Source organism: Ambystoma mexicanum, chromosome 14, assembly GCF_040938575.1.
Source record: "Ambystoma mexicanum isolate Mex_15411 chromosome 14, UKY_AmexF1_1, whole genome shotgun sequence".
NCBI lineage: Eukaryota > Metazoa > Chordata > Amphibia > Caudata > Ambystomatidae > Ambystoma > Ambystoma mexicanum.
Genome location: NC_090940.1, coordinates 108,220,246 through 108,241,428, shown reverse-complemented (window position 1 = coordinate 108,241,428; position 21,183 = coordinate 108,220,246). Strand labels below are relative to the sequence as shown.

The window sequence follows — 21,183 nt, the reverse complement described above, 5'->3', positions numbered from 1 at the left end:
CAACTTGGGATGCCTGCCAGTGAATCGAAGCCAACTTTGGTGCTGGAGATCTCCTGGGCAGTCCGTGGCAGGGATATGTGTTCACTTGTGTGCTTCAGGAGGGCATCGAGCACCTGGGTCAGCGTGCGTGAGAATACTGGTTGTGAAATGCCATGCATCTGCTCTACCGTGTGCTGGTAGGTGCCTGTGGCCAGGAAGTGGAGCACAGTTACCACCTTCAGTAGAGGGGGGATGGCATTACGGATGTCTATGAGGCTCACTATGTTGTCGTGAATCATGTCCACAATGGTGGTGATGGTATCCCGGTCCAGACAGTACAGGGTGTGTATCTGCTCAGGGGTTAGGTTGAATGGACTGGCTCGAATCCTGGGGATTGCTGGCTGCCTCTGTGGTATTACTAGGTGCACTGGTGGGGCTTGCTGGGCCTGTCTCGCCATCCTCCTCCTCCTGCGTCTCCTCTGTGCTGCCTGTTGTTGTTGGTGCTGCAATGCAATCATGTCCTCCAGCCCATCTAATGCTGCAAGTATTGGAACCATCTCGGTGTGGGACGGGGTGTGGTGTGCTCCTTTTCTGCTGCCCCAGTCTCCATTGCCTCCACCTGTGCTGATTGTGGCCACCTGTGGCAGGTGGGAACATTACTCAGGTCTCTTAACGGGTGGTTCGAGATGCCGGTATTTTCTCCATGCCGGTATGGGCTTCTTTGCCCAAAACCAATGCCGCTATTTGCATGTCCGCATGGCTTGTAATGGCCTGCTATTAGCGCCATGCCATTATTGCCGCCCGGAGGGGTCGATCGCCCGCGGACTGGCCGCTATTTGTGGCACCGTTCTTAGTGGTGCCGCTAATAGCGGTTGTCCGGGTCGTAATTAGCAAGGGATTTTAGCGATACCGGTAATCCCTTACCGGTATCGTTATTCCCTTACCGTGTACTGTGTAATGAGGCCCATTGTCTTTTCCCTTTCTAACGTTGCTACAAATGTAACTGCAAACAAACATAAAAGTGAACGTGTCCTTTGAAGTGTATTATCAAGTAATCCTAAGTATTCTCTTATAAACGTCTGAAGTATTGAAAGTGATTCTGGTGCAGATATAATAAATATATACTTTTTATATAATTACAAGTGTAAGTACTTCTTTGCTGTGCCTGTCTGACTAAGATTCAGCGTACTTACCTACCAGCTCCCATCTTCCCTAAGGGTAAGCCTGACTGCTCTGCCACACTACCAAGGTCCTGAGCTAGTACAAACTGATACTAAGAGTTGGGGGTTCTACAAACCACTGGGATAGCTTACTAAAGTCTTACTGCCAGTAGGACTTTAGGAAACCTCCCCTAACACCGAGCCTTATGAAATATCAGGAACCCATGATTGTGGTCCATCTCCTGTAATAACAGCTTTAAATTGCAGGTTGCTCAGCCCATCACCAGAACAGCTGGACTGGGATGGTTTTGAGGGTGGTTCCAGTGTGGCCCATTACTGGCCTGGGGTAAGTTTAGAATTCTGCGTCCCCGGGTCAGGGCCCTTAACCCAGGGGCTACATTTGTCATTGTAAACTTGTCAAAATGTCTGTGGATGCACCATGCTAGCATACAAAGAGAACAGATAATAACAATGCTTTGTGGCAATAGAGGTAAGTGGAGGGTCCAAATTAAAAAGATGGCTTGTGTTCCCCTTTAAAAAGACGATATCAATATAATGGGAACAGGAAGACTAATTGATAGATATCTCTATCAATGCCATCTATCAAAATTCAAAATCAGAACACCATTGCTTAGCATGTAAAAAGAGAAGGTAAACAGATGATGAGGACAATTACATATAACCAAAAAAGTGATGGTTGGAAGGTTTTGAATAAATCAACCACTGGCACTGCTCTGGCCAGCCTTCCACACCACTGTTTTTTAGCCTGTCTGCGCCATTGCAAAAGGGGTCCAGCCATATGCAAATCCGTCAGGTACTGCCACCAATGGCAGCTGCCCAGCCTGAACTTCTAGGCCAAGTCCCCTCTGCACGGATGCACAAGCCACCCCAGATATGTGTCAGCCTTGTTGGGGACAATCAAGACCTTTTGGATCCAACACATTCATCACACTAAGCCCTCTTTGGGTCCCTTTTTCCATCACACAAGAGCTGATACGAACATCAACTTACTCTGGCGTTGATAGCATGGCTGGATATTGCAACTTTCGAGCATGGACGGTCTCTGTGGCTCTTGCACCTCACACTTCTCAGGGCTGTAAAAATTACGATCACTGTCAGCGCAGATCACCTGGCGCTTCCTGATGCCTGAATTGCAGCTCTTTGAGCACTGAAATACACAGACAATCCAAATCAACAAACAAATACGGTGAGTTTCAACAATCTAAAAGGTGGCCATGTGAAATAAATGGCCTCATTAAAAAATGAAATGCTGGGGGCAAGTCACTGAGAAATTTGCTCTGGCCGTTGTGAGTCTAAAATACTTTGCAATCTCTACTGCAGAGGGCAATGGTAAACCAGGCATTGTGCAAAATATTTTCTAATCAGTTTTCTCTTTTATTTATAAGCTATCATTTGCTAAACAAAGGGCAAAACAATATAAAGCCAAGTACAAAAAAGCATCCCACTGTACAGTTCTAGAATACAGCATTTGAGAAAAAAATAAATGCCAACATGGGGATGGACTGGAAAGGAACAGTGAAAAGTAAGGCGCAAGGGGGTGAGATATCGGCATCGGTTGAGCAACGAAGCAGTCAAAACTTAGCGCAAACCATAGGCATCTAGAAATCGATGGACATCACCGGAAAAAGAAACATCTGATCACCAGGCTCAAACTATATAAGAATACACAAAATCTTCCTATACATAATCCTATGTCCCATCCCCTTTCCTCAATATTTGTGTGGGCCTCCCAGCCTAGGGACAGGAGCCTTTGGCACTACAAAAATAGCACTTTCCCTTTAATTTTAGGCACGCGTAAGTGCAAGAGTAGGCGTGATTGCACACACTAACCCCGCCCTCCGTGGCCACAACTCAGTCCCTTTTTCCACACGACGGGAACAGACGATTTCTCTGTGGCAGCTTATTTGTTGCTGCACACATCGCTGGTACACGTCGGGTTCGGAGGTCCACCTCGTGCAAAAGTACCTATCTGTCCTCAGACCCTCACACGCTCTGTCTGGAGTGTTTGGGGGCTGGCCCCCATTGGAATTTCTATGCGGCCTGTGACACCTCGACCATTGAAGAACAGGCTTTCACGATGGAGAGACATTTTTTCTAAATCACCATTGGGCCACTTTAAAGAATTTGCATTCTGGCAAGCCAAACTACACCTTTATTTTCAAAAGTATCTCGGAAGGGAGAGCACATTCCAGGAAAGGCTGTCTGGGAGGGGTCATAAAGATCCTCCTATCAGTGCCAGACGAGAGGCTCAAGCATCTACCAGTGCATGCACAGAGGGCTCCCGCAACACTACCAGGTCTGGTACTGAGGGGCTGAAAGACTGTAAACAAGCATCGTTCCCTGTCCTTGGCCCGAGGGGGCACCTCTATCCAGGACTCCCAGTACAAACGCCAGCATTAGTGTGTGTATCACAGAGAAGGGCTGCATGGATGTGCGCAACCAACTTTCTGAGTGACGTTCAAGAAAAAATCTTCGATCTTCCATTTTTCACCCTCAACGGATGAAGAACTGACAAAAATGAAAACTTACACTCAGACTGAAAAGACTTTAGCTATTCTTTCCAAACCTACTACCAAATCTTTTCCCCAAAACTAGACGAGAATGGATGGCAGATCTAGCTCTTTTGGCAGATTCAGAGGATTCCGGAAAGGCAGCTGGACAGGTCGCCAAGCACCAGTAGATGCAAACAGCAAGAGACCTCACATAATGGATTTTATTCGCCTCCCCCACATTTCCATCAGCCTCTCAAGCTAAAAAACGGTGATTTGAGCATCCGGATCCATGAGTCCCCTGTGGGGGCACACTGGCTTTGTAAAGCGAGCAATGGTGTCTACGTTTCCAATATCCCTGGCTACTTTCTGTGACTTCTGGTATCCTACCCCCCCACCCTCCTCCTTCTCCTCCTCCTCGCAATGCATTCCCTCTGGTCCAAATAGGTTCCCCTTCATTACTCAGAGAGCACAGTTAATGCACATCCATGCCATAGAGGAGGCTCCTCTGTCACACAGGAAACAAGGATTTTACTCAAGGATATTTGCTATCCACAAACTGAGGGTAGTATTGAATCATTCATACCTCAACTGATCTCTCCCCCTTCAGAAATACAAGATGCTGGCTGAATCTCTATGTCCAGGAGATTGGGTACGTGCTCTGGACCTGAAGCATGCCTACCTTTATGAACCGATTTGACAGTCTCAATGGCAATATCTCAGATTCTCAGTGATGGGGAGGCATTACAAAAACCGAGTTCTCCCGTTTGGTGAGAAAATAGTACCCAGAGTATTCAAAAAAAGAATCAATGCAGTGGCCAGTCTGTTGAGGAGCAAGGTTCAGGATGTCTACCCTTACTTAGACGACTGGCTGATAAGGGCCGAGTGCTCTCATGGAGCTTCTCAGACTCTCCAGAACCTGATGGAGACACTTTTTCAACTAGTAGTTTCTATCAATGTAAAAAAATCAGAATTCTTGCCAACCCATAAAAATCGGAATTGTACGTTTTGACCAACTATAATTGGTCGCAAGGACCAAAAGTTCTAAAAATGCGACCACCAAGGGTTCGAACACCGAAAGTTCGAACCTTTGGTGGTAGCACTGAAGGTAAGTAAAAAAAAAAATTATAATAATAATATTGCGGGGGTGTCCCCAGCAACACCCCGCTCACTATACTGTGTGGTATAGTGAGCGGGGTGTTGCGGGGCACACCACCGCAGCACACCCGCCAAATAAATCAGGGGCTGCGGGGGTGTCCCACGCAACACCCTGCTCACTATACATCACAGTATAGTGAGCAGGGATTGCGGAGGAAACCCCTGCAGCCCCCGTAGTATGTACGTGTGTTCGCATGAGAAAGGTGCAAACCTTTGGTGGTTCGATCCTTTCTCATGCGAACATTCCAGCCACGGCAAAATCAGCCACGGTCGGATCACTTAGAACCTAAAGATCACCTCCATAGTGAAATACAGTTCTAGTCAGGATCTTTCCAACCCGAGAGAGGCAAAGAGACATTTTGACAGCAGCAAGATATTTTCTATCCAGGACCTGCACTTCAGTGTGGTGGTGCCAACATATTCTGGGCCTGCTGACGACCTGTATTTTGACTGTTCCGCTGGCAAGACTCAGAATGAGAAGGGTGCAACTTCACCTGGCAGCATCCTGTGACCAAGCCTCAGGCGCACAATCGGACATAGTATCAGTCCTAATTGTGCTTCATCAGGATATTCCCTGGTAGAAAGAGGAGAGGAACTTGATGGGTGGAACTCCGCTCCATTCACTTCCACATACTATCACAATAACCATGGACTCCTATCTGGAAGGCTGGGGAGCAAAAATGAGGAATCACTCCACACATGGACTGTGGACAATCAAAGATAGAGAACGGAATATAAATTACCCAGAATTGAAAGCTATTCTTCTAGCATTGGAATAATTCCTTCCATTAATAAAGGGGAAAGTAGTACTAATACTAACAGGCAGTACAACAGTAACATGTAATCTAAACAAACACAAGGGTACCAAATCCCCAGATCTATGCATCCTTGCTCTCTAAATTTGGGAATTGGTGGAGACACATAACATATGGTTGAATGCTGCTGTAAGGGTGCAGAAGTAAGACTCTGACAAAGAGGGGTCACACACTTGCACGATCTGAATGACATAAGGCCTAGTAAGAGCGTTTGTCTGCTCCTTCCTCCATTGTCTTGTCATGCCTAGAAACACTTGCGTACAGGCCCGTTATAAATTACTTATCATATCATATCTTTAGTAGAAACGTTTATTCAATTGAGAAAATGAAAAGAAAACCCTATCTTGCCATAACTCTAAGAGGGGTTTCCCTGCCTCAACCAAAATAACGTGTGTCAGAATGTCCAAAAGCAAAATGTCCCAATGTCCAATAGCAGAATCCTAACTCTGTCCTTCACACTCTAACTTTAAACTAAATGAAAATATGGTCTTTCTAGCCCAAAGGGACAAAAAGACAGTTCTGGAAGCTGGGGTACACTGAAGTCTCCATGGAGCCATCAAAAGCAGCAGGAAGGTTTGTAAGAGGCGTGCACAGCTCGTCAGAACTCCCAGCGAGTGAAAGGGGAGCGAGAGACCGCAGAAGTGAAAACTGAAAGCAAACAGAGGAGCTGCCGGATACCGGTGAGTGACGGAGAGGGAATAGTCACATCAAGGCACTCGAGCGGCTGGGTTTGGGCACAAGAAGATGCCAATCAGAGGAAGCCTTATGAAAAAAGGATCAGGAGACAGAAGAAAAGAATTGTGAATGCAGAACGAGCTGCAAAGTGTTTCAGGTATTATTGAATACCGAACTAAGGAAAAGTTATGCAAAGCACATGAAAGTACTGAATGAGTGAAATGAAAGTGATGTGCAGTTTCAAATACAGTGAGAGGAAGTAAAAAGCATTGATGGACAATGTGAAAGTATGAACCAAATGAACGCCAGTAACAAGGGCTGAGGAAACAAGTGAAAAGCAAATGATAAGCACTATTGTGGAGGGTGAACGCAATGTGGTGACAAGGAAAACACCCCACAAAGTGAATGGTGTCAAAGTCACGTTGTTGCAGAGGCAAGAAACTGCCAAGAAGGAAAAGAACTGCAAGTGGACAATTGACACAGGTTCAAAGAGGAGCCTGTGGTGGCAAGGAAGTACAATGAGCGCAAGTGAATATAACAAAGTGCCATGGGCTTTTGATTGCGTGATCTGTGTGGGTAGACTGTGTGGTCCGTCAACTGCGCTTAGACTGAGTAACCCCTACTTGGAGTGAACCAAGGAAAGTTAAGATACTGGAGTTGTTCTGCCTAGCAAGTATTCAAGTGATTGAAGAAAAGGGCAAGTTAAGTGAACTGTTGATAAGCCTGAAAGGTTGCAAAGTTGGTTTGGAATACTTATTGAAAGTCAAGAGAACGGACTGTGGTTTGGAAGCTAAAAGAGATGCCTTCTTGAAGAAGCGATCCCTGTGACCTTTTTGGAACTGTGTTGAACTTGGGGAAGGGAACCCAACCCCCAAGACCTTTTGGAATTGTGTTGAACTTGGGGAAGGGAACCCTGGGGCCCTTTGGAACTGTGTTTGAACTTGAGGAAGGGAACCCTGAGGTCTTTTGTGTGGAACGGTTTTGAACTTGGGGAAGGGGCTGAAATGCAAGTTCAAAGAGCTGGAAGAAGCTCGGAACTTAATTTTGAACACTATTTCTGTGGTTGCTGACATCCCTACACATTGTATATCTTTAGTTGTGAGGGCAAGTATAGGTTTTGGACACAGACAGACTTTTTAGTTGAACATAATGACACAGACTATCCTTAGGTGCTTTAGGAAGAGAAATCCCACCTTAGCATAGGGCAAGAAAGGCCTTAATATAAACTGACAAATAAGAAATAAATCCTTGATTTTAGAAAAAATGATCTGTTGTCTGTGTCTTACTTCATGATGCCTTTACAGTATATCACTCTCAAGGTTATCTTTGTGGTTCCTGGTTTTCACACACACAGGCTTAATTTTATATGGGTGCAGGTAACAGACTCGCACTGTTGGTTTTTTGCCAGTACCATGCTAAACCGGTTTCACTGTTCTGCCAAGTATTCTTATCTTGGTTTAGCTTTCTGAATGCCTTTTCACTTTCCTCAGGGTCCCAGAGCCATCTGTATGGCTTGTTTTGCTTAATTGCCCCCTTGAGTTGTCTCTGCCACTCTACAGGACCCCCGGCTCTTCCTCGTCCATCAGCATACTTTATTTAGTCATCCGTGATGGTCTCGGGTGGTCTCGTGCACCTGCCGTCTGTGGTGGGGCTTCTCCTGCTTCCTTCTGGCGTCTCCGGACACCTGGCGGCTCTTCCTTGTCGGCACTGGACCGCTCTTCCACGGGTGCCGACCTTTGGTGTCTTCCTTGCTGCTCGCCACGCTGTCCCTGCACACCGGACTAGCTTGGCCACAACTTCCTTCTGTCTCAGCTCCCCGGGCTGCCTCTCTCCTTCCCTGAACGTACTCCGTCTCGCAGTTACTCCAGGGCGGGCTTGACACCTTGGCAAGTTCTTGTTTGCTTCTAACTTGGTTCTTTCCAATCGGCTGTCGAGAACCACTAAAATGGGCAAAGTGGTTCTCAGAGGTACTTCATATTGCTCCGTGCCTCCTCCTCATCACAGTACTGATTGGGTTATGATGTTGTAACTCACTAGAGAACTTCCTCGCTTCAGTACTCTCAACTTCTGGTTGATTAAACAGGTACAGAAGTACATGGGATAGGAGGGTAGGAGTGAAGAGGGAGGAGGTGAAGGAGAGGTGGGGGTTGTTCTAGGGATACTGCATTCTCCCAATATGGTCGTCACTGGTCCCATAGGGGGTTTCGCCTCCCATAAGATCCCCCCACTCAGTACCACCCACAGGGGTACTATCTGCTAGCAGCCTCACGTTTGTGACCTCATGGGAAGGCGCTCCCCCTTCAGAAGCAGTGACGATATCCTAGGATTTGTCACACTGCACACCTCCCAGACAACAGAACACAGATGCAGATAAGCTCAGCAGACACGGGGCGACATCATACGAGTGGGAGATCTCACAGGAAATTATTCAGCAATTGTTCATTCTATGGGGCCTTCCAGAGATGGATCCCTTTGCAGTGGACTCCAACTCCAAATGCAGGAAGGTCAGGGTGTCAGTTCGGAAGGCAAAGCATTTCAAATAGACTAGTCAGCAAAGAAGTTGTATGTAAGAAAATGTTGCTCACTGTAGTGACTACTCTACTCCTAGTCCTTAGTCCCCTTTCCTCCATATGCCCCTCCCATCATCCCCCTCATATAAAATATGCCTAAGTAGAGCAGTCGTTCCCTATACGCCTATTAAAGAGGGACTGAGATGTGAGCTGGTGGGCGGGGTTAGCGTGTCCATTCATGCCCACTCTTGCGCGTGCCTAAAATATTGGGGAACTGTTATTTTTGCAGTGCAAAAAGCTCTGGTCCTGTCCCCTGGCAGGGATGCCCATTTAAGTATGGAAGAAAGGGGACTAAGTACTAGGAGTAAAGTAGTCACTACGGTGAGTAACCTTTTCTTTAAACACACTTGAGATTCACAAAATCTGCCAGATGCATTTCATAGTAAGGCCCCCTAAGCTACTTTTAATGATGCATGACCTACCGCTGAGCATGCGCAATGGCTCTCAGAACCCAAAGCTCTTACCGGTATGAACGTTCTGACAGGTTAATTTTATTCCATCAGAAAACACAGCAGTGTCTGATCTGACCTCATGCTCCAAGAAAACGATGGATCTTTATATCGCCTCCTCAAAAACATGCCTTATTTGAGAGCAGGACCATATCATGCAGGTTAATGTTCCCTCCTCCTTCTTATAATTCCACAAAAATTAAGAATTAAGAGTAGGTGTCTGAGAAGGTGACCAATATAGTCAGATTATGGGGAGAGAACTATGAGAAACGTCAAGATGAAACACAATGCATAACTGTGGTGGAGTCAATGGGCCTCATTACATATGTGGGTGTACATCTGATGAATTACTGCCGAAATTGATTATCGCTACCACCAATCGATCACATTGACTCAGCAGCTATGGCTTGGATGCATTGAAATATGAAAATAAGCATCCGTGAAATTGATGATGATCATGTGATTTGTGGATTGGGCCCTTGCACTGTGAGCTATGAGTGTCGTTTGACAACTAACCTTGTTGCTGCTGGTCTTCCTGCAGTCTCTGTCAAATCCAGACTCATCTTCATCATTTTTACTGGATGTTACCAAGCCCTCCTGTATAATGGATTGTGTTTGTGCATTCCTTCCTCTGGAAGAATTTTTATGAATCCCTTCTTATCATCCTATTTGCCAACAAAGCAATGGAATTGGTGATCCGTACACTGCAAGCTGCCACTTTTTCCTTATGGCATTTTAGTGATTACTTACCTTGTGTAGTGGGGCGCTTGACAAGGAAGCGGGTGTACTTGACAACTTTCTTGCAATAGTCACAATAATGGAGGCAGGCACAGGATGATACCGGACTGTGAAAGTATCCCGTGGCCTGGCGGGTGTTTTCTTTCAATGCATTCACCGCTTCAGCTGTTGGCGGTGGCACATGGTTTGATTGACCTGTTTCGTGACCTTTGCCATTAGTAGGATTGATTCTAAATGTCTTTGTGGTTCTGTCAGGTATTCCACTAAGAAAGCAGTATCAGTCTCCTCTAACTGCATTTTGATATGAAAAATGTGTGAAGCGTTGCGAATGATGACACAGAACCTTAGGTCATTATTGGTGGAATGCTCTCTTGCAGCACAACTCATAACAAGATTGCGACCCAATTTTTTAATAACCTCAGACCTTTTGGCCTTGTCTATGACCAGGGTTGTCATGCCTCCACGCAGAGTCGCTCATCACAGGCTCTCGGAGGTCAAGGAGTCATTGAAACAGGTGAGCCGCACAGAACCATAGCAGCAAGACACCAAATGCTGTTTGTTTTTTCAGGGACTCCAATACCCAATGTCATCGGCATAGATTTGCACTGAGAGCTTGTCTCGGATGGTCTGCAAATTCGGCAGTGCTTCTGCACAGTCCTTTAGTCGAGGGCTCTCCATCATTTCAGGGGCTAGTCTCAGCATTGAATAAAGGCACGTTCTCTTCATGGGAGAATTGGAACTGGGGCGGGGGAAACTCAGCCTCCAAGCCAAGCAATCCATCCATTCAAACACTTGAGGGAGAGGCTGGAAGGTGGAGGTCAAGGTCCTATAAAGGAAAGGGAGAATTAGATCTGGGAGGCTGGGGAGAAGTAGAGCCAGGAGGTTAGGGAGAAGTAGAGCCAGGGGCTAGGGAGAAGTAGAGCCAGGAGGCTGGGGAGAAGTAGAGGCAGGAGACTAGGGAGAAGTAGAGACAGGAGACTGGGGAGAAGTAGAGCCAAGAGGCTGGGGAGAAGTAGAGCCAAGAGGCTGGGGAGGAGTAGACCAAGAGGCTGGAGAGAAGTAGAATTGGGACACTGGCGAAAAGTAGGTCCAGGAAACTGGGGGGAAGTGCACTCAGGAGAGTGCGGAGAAATAGACACATGATACTGGGTAGACGGAGACCCAGAAGAACAGGGAATATGAGACTCAGAAGACTGGAGAAAAGTAGACTCAGGAGGCTGGAAAGAGGGAGAGCCAGGATGCTGAGAATTGGAACTCCAGTGGCCGGGAGAAGAGAAGGTGGCTGTTTGCTGGGGGACAGACCCAGAAGCCTCGAGAAAGGAAGGGGCATGGTATAGTGAGGGGGAGAAGCTAGGGGATACAAATGTGCCTGAGAAAGTGGTAGTGAGTGACCCAAGATGAGAGTTGAAGAAGAGAATTACCAAGAGTGGGAGAAAGGAGGAGGGGGGTGAGATGGGAGTAGAGAGGAAGTGGAATATTCCCAGGAGGAAGTGAAGAAAGGAGATGGAATAAAGAGTACCATGTTAGTAGTGGCCATGAGGAGTGCATGTCATGCTCAGATGATACATTTGTGGTTGTGGACGTGAAAAACGCAAGTCCTAAGTCTGAATAGGAGGAACTTGTAGAGGGGTCGGGGGAGTCCATGGAATAGAATTGATGTGAGGAAGCAACAAGGACTCACAGAGGACAAAATAATTCCATTACCTTGAGAGGATGAGACTTGTGGTTGCTCAGAGGCATATCAATCACATTTGCATCTTTGATGAGACAGCTAATTACGACTCATCTGGGTTGAGTAAATAGAAGATAAGAAAATCGCAAGTGCCTCTTGTCATAGCCCAGAGTCACAGCATAGGTCTTTTTACATCAGACTATTTGTCCTTTAGGTGTTCCTCATCTTTTGGAGGATATACTTACTACTTTAAGGGCTCTTCTCTTTCTCTAATGAGATATGTGTAAACGTTTGTGTCTTGGGTATTTAAATGGGATAGCCAATGGATTTAACAGGGATATCTTACACTCGTTAGCTACTGCCCTTGACTATGTTATCTAGTTGCGGTTATGGAGAGCCTCTTAACAAGAAAAGGGGCTAATTTTTGAGTTCCCTGTTATTTGACAGCAGTTACGTTTAGACTTCAGCAAGAACAGGTCCCCGCCGCAAAATATTACTCATTTGCACAGCCTGCCACGTATGCATGTTAGTAGTGGCAGGCGAGTTTCACAATTGATTCCTAAAGAGTCTGCCTGCTTCACGCTGGTGCAAAAAGCCGCCGGAGACCATATGAACCCCATCATTTGTGCCGGCATGAAATTCTATTTCGGTGCCAATGCTAGAGTATTTGTATAGCAGAGAGGAAGGGAGCAGGGAAACGTAAGTTACTTTTCGCGCCTCCTCTCCGCCATACAAATTAAGGAAAATTAGATGCACGCTTAACTGAATGCATAAAAGTCCTACACAGGAATTTTACGCTTTCAATTAATGGTACATCAGGAGCAACATGAGCTCCAAGAACTTTTTAATTAACGTGCCTCCAATGTCTTGCTGGTTTTCCATGAAGGCTTCTGCAAGCGGTGAATTCGGACGTAATCAGCACCTGCTTGAGGTGAGGTGTCAGAAATGTGAGGCAGACAATCTGGTAGAGGTTTTTCATAATATCCCATTTTATTAACTCAAAATATAACATGTTAGTATATCAATGATATCTGTAGACAAAACACTTCAACTGTATCATCTCTGTGTTATGCAAGTAATAACTAACTATATTGAACTCAGACAGAAGAAGGGATTGGCTGACCCTGACAGTTCAAAACTAATCTGCGGATAATCGCTTGTTTTGTTCCTCTCTCTCCTTTCTTCGACCCCCTCCCTCACCTTGTGTATTCTTTGGCTCTACCAGAAATGTCGCCAGGCCTAGTACGGTAGTCGCCTGTCAGTTCCCATTTCCAATCTGTGTCTGCACTTGCACTATCTGATATGTCGCTAGGCTGAGTACGATAGTTAATTTCACATTCTTGCTGTTCATGGCCTGTAAGAATGTTTTTGTAGTTTCCCATTTTCCCTCCCTTGTCATGAAGCACTTTGAAACACATTGGGCCTCATTACGACTATGTAGGTAGCCATGTCGCTTTTAGCGGCACGGCTACCCCCATACCGGGTCCGGGTTCCCTGAATGGGGAGATATTGGGCCATTCCGACCTTGGAGGGCCCGTTATTTTCCCATTCAAGGAACCCGGACCCAGTACATCCCCATTCCCATTTGAGCCCCCATAGGACTCAATGTGAATGGGGAGGATGCTAACAACGAGCCCGTTAATGACGGGCCCGTTGTTAGCATCCTGGTCTGCTCGCGGGACTCGCTAAGGATGCCTGGTAAAACCAGGCGTCCTTAGCGGGACCTGCGAGCAGATCTTCTAATGAGGCGGTAGGGGGTTAACGGTGCCGGCAGCTCTACCAGCACCGTTAACCCCCTACCGCCTGGGTCGTAATGAGGCCCATTGTGTATAGGCGCTATATAAATAAACCATCATATCATATCATAAAGACATGAAATTGGTAAACCTCTTGAAACTGGCCACACTCCGTCCTTATATGAAGCTCCAATCCTGAGGAATTAATGCCATTGTACTGTAACAGTCTTTTAAGAAGAGATCTAGACCAACCCCCATCAACGGGGCCTTCTATTGCAAGCTGCCTTTTCTTTCACCTTCATATATGTGCATGGCATTTGTTCATAGATGAACATCAAACAACAAAGAAATCAACACAATAAACAAGGAAAACTAATTAAAACCTTTGATAGGTGCAAGTGGGTCAAAGTTACATTCTTGGACAAGGTGAATTGTGCCCGAGGTCTGACACGTGAAATCTGTCATTAACTTGCAGGTGGCCTTTAACGGCAGATTTCAAACTTCATCTAAAGATCTGGGATACGTTTTTCACACACTGGCCAATTTGGTGATGTTAATCTGAAAATTATGGAGGAGTAGAATTTCGTAGATTGCTCCACATTCAGAAATGTCCTTCAACACCAGGGGATTATAGACGTGCACACCATTTGTTGCCTCTTTAGGCTAAAAACATCTGTATTTATTGCATAAGGACATTTTTTGTGTTTAGCCAGATTTATTTGGCATTCTGAAGGATTTGCCCAATATTCTGTCCTTTTTGAATGGGAATCAGGATTTGTTTGCCAACAGAGGCACATTTTACTTAAAAGATTGTCTTTTCCAGTCAGTATACATTTTAGGGGAATGAGAAAGTTTCCGGAATCCAGCATACATTCCACACAGCAGAACACTGCCAGTCCACACACGCATAGTTCTGAACACCTGCAGTAGTTGTCCTGAGTTGCATGATGACAGAAACCTGATCAGAAGATGGATACGGTCTCTGAAGAGATGTGGTATGATTAGGATTGCACTTGCACTTACCAAGCCCCATTCTCCGATGTGCCAGCCAATTTCTGTAATGCAGTTCTCCCCAATGCAGAGCTGGGTGACAGCCGGTTTAGATGCCAATGAGCATGCAAAGTCTTGCACTGAAGCACCAGACTCAGTTCTACAGCCGACAGTGCGCTCTTGAACTCCTTCCCCACATCTTGCAGAGCACTAAAACAAGGTTAAGATTATTGGTTAACATCAAAATATCAAATTCAAAATAGACAGTGCAAACAAAGTAAAAATAAGTTGGGAGCAGGAGCGATTGGAAAGGTTTACAAGAGATTAAAGAAGAGTATTGTGTATTCCCAGGCAGTTTATTTACTGAGACGTATGGACAATTCTGGTTTGGTTTGTGGATTGAAATAAAAATATTTCATTTATTTTAATTCGTAGAAAAATATTTTGTATCATACAAATGACAGTCCAAATGGTTAAGGTTAGTTTAAAAAGTGCCCCTTTTTTAGGTGTATATATTAGATTTATTTTGTATTGGAAGGATGAGAGGTTAATCAAGCACTTTGCAGTAGGTTCTCTAGAGGGTCTCCCTGTTGTGGTGGTAGGAAGATGGAAGTGTCAGGATCTATGAAAGAGTATTTGATCTTTGTTTTATTTTTTCATGTCAGGCCCTATGCGTAAGAGGTCGGGGGAAGGGGGCTCAAAGATTATCCCTGTCAAACTGGGGGGTAGTAAACGCAATATTGGATAAAGTGGATCATCGTTGGTGTTTTGGAATGTGGTTGAATAGTTGGAGAACTTGGGTGGCTCATTAAAACCATGATAAAAACGCATTGAGGCCAGAACTGGTGTTGTGTAAGAATGTACGTGCCAACAAAAACATAAAATCTATGATACTTTACAAAGCACAACTTTGAAAAAAATAGTTTTACTTCCTTTCAAGAAGCTCTTGCTGCCCCGAAACAGCATTGGTTGAATACATTAGATTACAATTCAGAGGTTACTTCTACTCTCAGCAAAGTTAAAGCTCCAAGGTGAATGCCCAACAAGGCCGAAACACGTGTCTGGGGTTACTGATGGTACTCTTGTTCAGTGGAGAATAGCCTAGCATGTCAGGGCTGGACTGCCCTTGTGGGTGGGACAAAGACTGATGTGCAAATGAATGTTTCTCCTCTGTGAAGTGTGCAGTGAACTAAGACGTGGTTGTAGACCCTCCTGATTGGAAGAAATTCAATGGAACAGGGTATTTGATCCATGTTCATTCTCAGTATTGGGGCTCCCGCACTACTTTTCAACACTTGAGGTTTCACCCTAAGTAACCATGGGTAATCCAGACGTGGACCCTTGCTCACTGTGCCTTAGAGAGCCTCAGCTTCACCTCACTGATGAGGCCGAACAAAGCCGAAACACATGTCTGGGGTTGCTGATGGTACTCTTGTTCAGTGGGGAATTGCCATAGCATTTCTGTGCTGGACTGCCCATGTGGGTGGGACAAAGACTGATATGCAAACGGATATTTCTCCCACACTCCATTTCTATTTTAAATTGGTTAGAATTATTGGATTATTGGCAGGGCCGGATAGGGTAGTTTGGACGGAGGACATATTTTGTTTTGGACTTCATGACAACAGACGAGCACCTTTAGTTTCTTTAGATATGTAGTGCTCCCTCTAATGCTAGGAGAAAGTTAGGCCTTCTACTGTCATGCCCGCGCCGCTGGCGCACTCATTGGCAACCATCATGGACTACTTGGTACTCATATATCCTCCTAATACTCCTTGAACAACTCCTTTTCACGCCTGGGTCTTTTATTTCCATTTGCTCAACTTTGGTTCTTTCTTATTTTATTCAATTAACTACATTTAGCATAATGCACCTGGCTGCAGTCCTCAATTCCTGGCAATTCTCATTCATCGTTATTGGGACCACAATCCCCAGAAGCCCTAGCGGCCAGTGCTGCTTCCACCTGCTCAGGACCACAGAGGGAGGAGGCAGATTGTCTTCAGGTGTGCTGCTGCAGGTGCTGTCAATTAGCCTGCCTCAGAACAGGGCAGGGCTGTATATAAGCAGCTGCCTGCAGGAGCACAGTGTCTTGCATCTTGAGTTCTCCCCGCTCCTGTTTGCCTTGACCCTTTACTTTGTATGCTGTTCCTGTTGCTGCATTATCCTGTTTTGTTCCAGTGCCCTTTCCGGGCTCCCTGCCTTGCAGCCGATCACGCTCCGCTGCCTTCTACCTACAGCCCTTGTTCTCTGGGCTTCCTGCCTTGCAGCCTATTACAGTCCTCTGCAGCCCTCTACAGTCAGCGGCCCTGCTCCTCTGGGCTCACTCCTTGCTGCCCTGCTCCTCTGGGCTCCTTGCCCTGCCGCCTGCCTCACTCCGGCTGCCTACAGTCCTTGTCCTATGGGCTCCCGGCCCTGCAGCCTACCTCACTCTGGCTGCCTACAGTCCTAGTCCTCTGCAGCCCGCCTTGCAGCCTGCCTCACTCCGGCTGCCTACAATCCTTGTCCTCTGGGCTCCCTGCCCTGCAGCCTGCCTCACTCCGGCTGCCTACAGTCCTTGTCCTCTGGGCTCCCTGCTCTGCAGCCTGCTTCACTCCGGCTGCCTACAGTCCTAGTCCTCTGCTGCCCGCCTTGCAGCCTGCCTCACTCCGGCTGCCTACAATCCTTGTCCTCTGGGCTCCCTGCCGTGCAGCCTGCCTCACTCCGGCTGCCTACCGTCCTTGTCCTCTGGGCTCCCTGCCCTGCAGCCTGCCTCACTCCGGCTGCCTACAGCCCTTGTCCTCTGGGCTCCCTACCGTGCAGCTTGCAACCTTCTGCTGTCTCCAAGCCCTTGTTCCCTGGGCTCCCTACCTTGCAGCCTGCACCTCTTCGCTGCCTACAGCCCTGCTCCTCTGGGCTCCCTACCTAGCGGCCCTATTCTTTTGGGCTCTCTGTCTGTCGCCTACTACTAATCTCTCTCTATCCTGTTCTTCTGGACTCCCTGCCTTTCAGCCTACTACAGTCTTCCGCAGTCCAATACAGTTTGCCTGCACCTAGTGCCGCTCTTGACTGCAGACCTGCTTCCTACTTTGCAGCCTTCTGTTTTTCTGACTGCTGCTCCTTGTTCTCTTCCTTGAGTCCTCTGTACTCCACCTTAGGTTATCTATTTCAGTCTAACTGCCTTTCCTTCATTTCCTTCTGCTAGATTGCTCATTGACTTCCTTTTCGCTCGATATTTCTGTTCTTGTCTTCTCATGTGTCTTATGTAATCCCTTTGTACAGAGCTTGCCTGTTGGTTTCCGGCAGGCAACCTCTGCCCCTTCCTTTGTCGTGTTTTCAGTGTTACAGGCACCCACTGCTGTTGTTCCCAGCCATGAGCATACAGCGTGGGCCTCTGTTATAGCAATCTGGGCAGAAGGCTGGAGTTTCCTAAGGTTCGTGGAACACTCTTTCCCATTTCAGCATACACCCCAAGAGGGAATCCAGTTTGTTTGTACCTTTGTATCTTTTGCCCCTTTTGGCTAACAGCTACTGTTTCCTACTCTTCTTTCTTGTTGAACTTCCTGCTGTGTGTGCTTATCTGCTACCTTACCTCAGCACATCCACCCAAACCCTACTTGGGTACCCTGTGCCACTCTTGACAGAGTGCCATTCCTGACATCTACTTATAACTTTTCATTAAAGGAACCTGAATCATTCCTTCCGAGTGTCCAACTCCTTCGTCTGACACGCCACAAGATGTAGGTATTGCACTATTGCTTGGTAAACTCCAGACATGTTAGGTGAGTCTAGGACGGGTAGTGACAGCTGCTTTGTTAGATTCAAGAGGGATAATTATTTCCATTCTCCCTAATCAACCTTGTAAAAGGGTCATCAAAGATACACAGAAAAGGTGGTGCTTTAAGAGTGACTTAAATATGCAAAAAACATGAGAATGAATCTGCCATGTCGAGTGGAAGATTTGCATGACAGAATCAATCGTTATTTACTGGGACTCAACTCTGCATTTCACTTACTTTTTATTTGAGAATTCCGTTGGGATTAATCAGCATTTTATTTAGCTTTGAACTTTGTAACTAAACCAGGGCCCATAGCTAATTCAAATAGGTTTTTCATTGTAGACACAGATTTATTGTGCTAACGACACCCTTTCGAATGATACAAAACTCTTAAGATCCTGATGAAGACTTTGAAGAAAGTTTGTTGAAACGTGTTGACCTAGGCCAAAGACCTGCTCTAGTTTACAAAGTGTTTTCTAACAATTCAAAGAATGCATCACTCCTTTGGAAAATACACAAATCTTATCTAGAAAAACAAAAACATTTTCAGACATGTTGAAATCTATATGCTGCATGTTGTGAATGAATGAAGTGATGAATGAGATGTGTATGAAACGGATCAAAGCAGTTTTGTAGGACGTGTTAAACATCACTGTGTGGGCATGGGTTAGGGTGCATGATACTTGTATAGAACATTTTTTGGATGAATAAAACAAATACATTTTTTAAAAAATTACATTTAAATCCTGTGTTTGACTTACACGTAGCTTATTTTAATTTGGAACAATACATTGGTTATTAAATGTTCTGGAGCTTACATGTATAAAACAATAAACATACAAATACATGTAAACATGTATCTTGTGTAAGGCCTTTCTTTAGGAGCCACACAGTGAGGGCCAAGACACTAGATTTATGTGGTCCAGTCAACCCCCAAGAGCTGCTTTCAAACTGGGGACTAGACCTTGTTGACATCTCTTTTACTGAATGTAATTTTACTATCACTTCACTTCTGGGCAATTTACTGTGGACATATTTTTCTACTTACTTTAATTTTCCTTTAGCTAAATGTATGCATATTTAAAAGAAGATATCCTCTCCAAATGATCATGTATGCTAAATGTAGGCCTTTATGCTGAATGTCTCTTCTTTGCTCACAGCTTTCCCACAGCTGTAGGTGATGCACAGTGGATAGGGCGAAAGAGACAGGCAGTGGCTTAATTATAATTTTTCTTTTATATTAATTATAATTGTTCCTTTATAAGGCGCTCAATACCAGAGATTGGTTACTAAGCACAGGATCGGGATTTGAACCTGTGTTGCACTGGGTTGTCTTGCTTCCAAGACAAACGCGTTGCCCCTAAGCTACCCCCCCCCTCCATATCAGAGATTGGTTTCTAAGTAATATAGTATAGTAAAAAAAAAAATATATATATATATATATATAAAATAATATGGTAATATAGCGTCTAGGAACTAAAGAGCAACTCCTACTTAAGTAGAACCTTTAGTCACATACTTGGACGAAGTCCTGACCCTCAGCTTGCACTTTTTTAAACTATCTAATTGTAATCAATTTAAGGTGAATTTCAACCTTAAAAATGCTTTATGCTTCAAATCAGTTCCTGAAATTGTGGCCCTGGCCATGCCCACGCATCTACCTTTTTTAACTGGCGCCACTCATTGAGCGAGTCTTTCACTAGCATTTGCTCTGATGTATGTAAATTGCTGCAGGGACTGAGAAAAGGAAGTTGGAGTGGTCTGAGGATGGTTCTGGCTGAGTTAACTGCAAGGTCATTTTTGCAGTAAACACCGCTCAGAAATATAGTTGACAGGATTTTTGTTAAGTGCAGCCTTAGGGCACCATATCCCAGGAATCTAACCACTTAAGTGGTTAGAAGGACACCTAAAATGACATCAGCCCTTTATAGTGCAGGTCTGCTGTTAATCTGTGGAGTGACATAATCAGTGGTACCAGTCACGTATGTCATGACTTTAGCAATGAAAACGTAGTGGTAAGGACAAAAAATATACAACCTTTGCACAGAAGGTATAAACCCTAAGAAGGGGAACCTGAAACAGTCAAAGATTTGCTGGGAACATTGGCAGCAGCTGGGGACAGGGTAGCAATTGCAATCCCACACTCCTAGGCCTATGTTTTAGGTGCACTGAGTCGTATTGACCATGCTCTGAGTTTCCAATGATTGGTTGGCTCATAGCAGGGTAACTACAGGGGCACGGGGTGGGGGGGAGCGTGATGTGAGGCATCTCAAAATGCCTTTGATTCATGCAGATGACGAAATTTTCCTGGAACAATTATTTCTATGTGATGCATCAGAAGTCTTAACCGGACATATGTCTATGAAGTGCACCTTGCATCGCAGAACATCAGTGTACACATGATGATGATGGATCCCCTTTAACAAATCATTAGTTGGGAAGATTCCCCCCCAGCAAACCCAGTTTCTTGCCACCCAGATGAATGAGCAGTTGCTCGGCCCAAATGTTAGTGAGGAACGCTTGATATGAAAAAAATAAAAAGATGCCAGTGCGTGCACTCACCTCCGACCAGGGACCGATGCTCCATGTCGCACAAGACCGGAGGCTGCAGGCCTGCTGGGCGTGGGGTTTCTCAGAGAAGGCGGCACACTCTGCATCACTCACCACGGTTTGAGCACTCCGCCCATCGTAGGAGGCACAGTACACGGAACGTGACTGTGTCCCTCCCCCGCAGGTTGCAGAGCAAGGTCCCCACTCACTAACCTTCCAGCTGCAGGTAACACAAGATTTACAGAGCCAATTAACTAGTACAGTTAATGGAAATATCCAGTAGCATGGCTGCCATTTCACATCTTGGGGCACAGCAGGATATAGTTCTCCATTTTAGGATGTTGGGGTATCTGGTCACAAACAGACCAGTGAAGGTGCACATGTGCTATCATGTGGAGTTTGGACATATAGCATGTAACCCCTTTT

The 21,183-nt window shown here is 45.7% G+C and overlaps 1 protein-coding gene across 4 annotated transcripts in view; it reads right to left on the bottom strand.

Annotated features, from left to right (window-relative positions):
• The window catches only part of PAPLN (papilin, proteoglycan like sulfated glycoprotein), a 1,044,076-nt gene that overhangs the window by 329,702 nt on the left and 693,191 nt on the right, over positions 1-21,183 (bottom strand). For all 4 annotated transcript variants that reach the window (XM_069638639.1, XM_069638640.1, XM_069638642.1 and 1 more), the window contains 3 exons: positions 20,770-20,977; positions 14,486-14,662; positions 2,151-2,307 (listed from right to left, as the gene is read on the bottom strand). In XM_069638639.1, coding sequence (XP_069494740.1) covers positions 2,151-2,307; positions 14,486-14,662; positions 20,770-20,977 — 542 coding nt within the window. The remainder of the gene's footprint in view (positions 1-2,150; positions 2,308-14,485; positions 14,663-20,769; positions 20,978-21,183) is intronic.